The following is a 4,674-nucleotide window of genomic DNA, read 5'->3' on the forward strand; positions in this document are numbered from 1 at the left end:
TATCTATCTGTCTGTCTGTCTGTCAAATCTATAGTACACATTATATTTATAAATTATATAGTAAAAAATTACAAGAAATGTCATAGTATGGAATTTTATTTCTTACTTGATACTGTTAAAAGCTGTACATATTCGATGTGATATAATTTTATATATTAGAAATATGTAAAACAATTAAATATAGTATACATATAAATTATAAATAAAAAACAGTATAAAATATAAAATATACATACAAATTATGTATGATAAAGTTGTAATTTATTATAATATGCAAAATGTTTATTTATGTTTAATATGTATAGCTGTTAACAGTATATCATACAAAATATCATACATTAGTTCTTAAATATGTATATAAAATAAATATGTATATAAAATGTTATATATGTATGTAAAGTTTTATATATTAAATTATTTATATATACTGTATATGTGTGTGTGTATAAATTAATAAATAAATAAATTAGATAGAAAATATCTAAAAAAATATATATATTTGTCTGTCTACAAAATGCTTATAATATATAATAATATTTAACATATAGTGTTATATAGCACCAGAATCATAAGTTCGAATAAGTATCTTTGGATAAAAAGAACTGCATGAATTAATGTAGTTTGAAAAAGCTTCATTCCGATTAGACTAGTTCTCATACTGTTGCTCAAATGTGGGGGCTTTATGATCTAATTCAGCATGGTGAACTGAACATCTTGTTTTAATAATAAGTTTCATTAAGCGCTCTGATCTTCTGCAGTTTCACCCAGACTCAGTTCTGATGGGAGCGTGGATGGTGAGCGATGTGTGGGACTGGAGCGGAGATCTCTCTGAGATACTCTGAGGGCAGTGCTGCATCAGGCCAGACAGGCTGGGTGTGAGATCATAGGGAGGGTGGGCGCACGCACTATTAGAAATATGTAAAACAATTAAATATAGTATACATATAAATTATAAATAAAAAACAGTATAAAATATAAAATATACATACAAATTATGTATGATAAAGTTGTAATTTATTATAATATGCAAAATGTTTATTTATGTTTAATATGTATAGCTGTTAACAGTAATAAATCAGAAATATTATGTTTATTTGTAAAATATATTATTATGACAGTATCAAATATCGGAAACAAAATGTGTTATTATAAAAATGTATATGAATACTATATATTAATATATATTAATTATATATATTTATATAAAATAATATTTAGTATGGGCTTTATGATCTAATTCAGCATGGTGAACTGAACATCTTGTTTTAATAATAAGTTTCATTAAGCGCTCTGATCTTCTGCAGTTTCACCCAGACTCAGTTCTGATGGGAGCGTGGATGGTGAGCGATGTGTGGGACTGGAGCGGAGATCTCTCTGAGATACTCTGAGGGCAGTGCTGCATCAGGCCAGACAGGCTGCGTGTGAGATCATAGGGAGGGAGCGCGTACGCACTTTATCAAAAATCCTGATGTCATCGTTGAGCTCAGCACTCATTACATCACCCTCTCTCTCTCTCTCTCTCTCTCTCTCACTCACTCTCAGGGAAATCCCCCTCTTAAATCTGCATATGGGAACATGAGAAATGAGGCTGTTGCAGATTAGCTACAAGGGCAAACTACATATTAAAATATCAAGAGTTGGCTCAGAGCTTAAGACTGCAGACATTTGATATGAAAGTCTTGGGTCCACTAGTGATTGATTTTTTACTTCACTTGAAACATACACTGTAAAAAAGGTGTTAAATTACTATAAAACCTGGCAATTGCATGATTTTTTTGGACATATCATTGCAAGTACCTTGACCATGTAAATCCATTATATATTGTACAGTTGCAAATAACTGAAGAATCAGATGCACAGCAAAAAAATTATATTGTTCCTCAGCATTTTTTTTTTTTCCAGTACAAATATCTATAAATTCTTAAATCAAGATACATTAAGTTGAGATGCAAAATGACTTAAAGGACTAGTTCACCCCAAAATGAAAATTTGCTGAACATTTACTCACCCTCAGTCCATTCTAGATGAGTTTGTTTCTTCATCTGAACAGATTTGGAGAAATTTAGCATTACATCACTTGCTCACCAATGGATGCTCTGCAGTGAATGGGTGCCGTCAGAATGAGAGTCCAAACAGCTGATAAAAACATCACAATAATCCACAAGTAATCCACACCACTCCAGTCCATCAGTTAATGTCTTGTGAAGCCAAAAGCTGCGTGTTTGAGAAGAAGAAACAAATCCATAATTGAAACATTTTCAAACCATTGATTCCAGCTAAAATATAGTCCATAATCCATAATAACACTTCCTCCAGTGAAAAAGTTGTCAGGAGAAGAAAACAGATCAAGCACAGTTTACATGCGAAAACAATTCTAAACAAATATGTGGGTGGATTTTGATGTGAGAGAGAACAGGAGATAGACTTTTTCCACTGGATTTTTGGATTATGGACTCGTTTTTTGTCCAGAAGCAATGGTTTAAAGTTAAAATGTCTTAACGATGGATTTGTTTCTTACAAACACACAGCTTTTGGCTTCACAAGACATTAACTGATGATTCTAGTCTGACCAACTAACAGTGGTCAGTAATCAGTCTTACGTTTTGGATTCAAATCAGGCCAATTTACATTTTAGTAATACTCATTCTGACGGCACCCATTCACTGCAGAGCATCCATTTCTCCAACTATGTTCTGATGAAGAAACAAACACATCTATATCTTAAGTGTGCCAATGGGGTCTTAAAAATCGAATTAATTCAAAGGTAAACCTATTTTTCTTACCCAATTGGTTATTTTACTTCTCAAATAAATGTATCTTGTTTTAGAAATTTGTACTAGAAAATAAGACAAAAATACAGAGGAAGAACACTTGTGTCCAGTGTGCTGAAAGCTATTAGATGTTTTATTGTTCTAACTGTGTGATATGTTCAGGAGATTGTCTCTGGTGTATCTGTGGATGATGTTCATCTTTGTTTGCACCTGCAGGTGAAGATGAGGTCCAGGAGCAGCGATATGGAGGGGCCAGAGAACAGACCACTGAAGCCGCTCACTAAAATCCACAGCACTGAGAAACAGAGAAGCAAACAAGAGCTGATGAAGAAGAAAAGCAAAGCTCGGGAGGAAAAAGAGAGCAGTGAGGAGAAGACTGTTTCTGGGACTTTGCAGAAGCCTCAGAGGCCTCGCGAGATGCAGCAGAGGAGAGCCGGAGTGATGGAACTCTCCAAAGAAGATCTCATCCATCTGCTGGGAGTCATGGAGGGAGAAGTTCAGGTGAGGTTTCACTGCATGGTGACAAGAAAAATGTGATGTAGGACTTTCTTTAAAACAGTTTTCTCTCGGAAATTGCTAGTAAATTTCACAAATAATTACATAGAAATGGCAAGTAGCACATTGAAGTAAATGTGAAATTTTGAAATAGAAAGACTGAAATAGTATTTTCTTGTCAAACGTACTCCAATAATCTTTGAAAAGCATCACTGTCATTCAAAAAGGAGTTGAATAAGATGACAGAAGGATTATGATGCTTTATACACTTATGCTGATTCCATAATAATATATTATGATTTTACAATGTAAAAGTTTTGAGTTGTATACTGTATTGAATTGAGTGTCATGGTTTTGTTAGGGCATTAGGATAAATACAATATGATCTGATTAGGTACTGGACATTTTGGCACTACCGTTCATAAGTTTGGGGTCATTTAGATTTTTTTATATATACTTCCATTCAGCAGGGATGCATTAGATTGCTCAAACATGACTGGAATAATGTCACAAAAAATCTAAAAAAAACAAAAAAACAACCTGTTAACACAAATATATGAAGCAGCACAACTATTTTCAGCATTGATGATAATTGATGAATATATTGATAAAATGTTTCTTGAGCAGCAAATCAGCATATTAGAATAATTTCTGAAGGATCATGTGACACTGAAGACTGGAGTTATATATATTCTATTTGAATATATAAAATAAGTTATTTTAAATTGTAATAATATTTCACAATAATACTGTTTTTACTTTATTTTTGATCAAAATTGCAGACTTGGTGACCAGAAGAGACTTAAAAAAAAAAGAAATCATTTTACCAACCCTGAACATTTGAACAGTAGTGTAGGTGATTTGGATATTCTGTGCATACAGAAATGTGCATACTGTACACAGTATACATATGATATAGTGAGAAAATTGTAAAAGAAGTATGATAGCATGATTGTCTTTACATGCCAATGTCATATTGTTGTTAATGTTTAGGTTTTGTGGAAGCATACAGCTCCCCCTGCTGGTGCTCAAGGAGGATGTAACAGCTGGCACCTTGACACACGATACAAAACCTTGACAAATTCCTCTAAAATATTTTGATTTGTATCATTTTTTATTAAAACCAGTTAATTTTTATCATGTTTTTAAAGAGATTGACAATTGATTCAGCAAACAACAAATGCTTAGGGAAGTTTGTAAAAAGTAGTTTATGTTTTTTGAAAGTTGTCAGTAAAAGATTATTACTGATTGATTGACAAGATTGTTGGTGAATGTTTTACAAGAAAATATTTATAATTTAGTTTAATTCAATGTGTTACAATGTTCTTTCCAATTGTTAGGTGTAGAAACTAGGGTTGCCAACTTCAGAAAGGAAAAATACGGGACAATCGCATAATATATATATATA

General features: G+C 32.4%; 1 protein-coding gene across 1 annotated transcript in view; it reads left to right on the forward strand.

Moving 5' to 3' along the window:
* Positions 1-4,674, forward strand: part of LOC107704072 (filamin-A-interacting protein 1-like) — a 33,731-nt gene that overhangs the window by 18,791 nt on the left and 10,266 nt on the right. Inside the window, exon 3 of the mRNA XM_016506916.1 lies at positions 2,988-3,272. Coding sequence (XP_016362402.1) covers positions 2,994-3,272 — 279 coding nt within the window. The 5' untranslated portion in view covers positions 2,988-2,993. The remainder of the gene's footprint in view (positions 1-2,987; positions 3,273-4,674) is intronic.

This window comes from Sinocyclocheilus anshuiensis, unplaced genomic scaffold, assembly GCF_001515605.1.
Source record: "Sinocyclocheilus anshuiensis isolate Anshui unplaced genomic scaffold, SAMN03320099.WGS_v1.1 scaffold534, whole genome shotgun sequence".
Lineage (NCBI taxonomy): Eukaryota > Metazoa > Chordata > Actinopteri > Cypriniformes > Cyprinidae > Sinocyclocheilus > Sinocyclocheilus anshuiensis.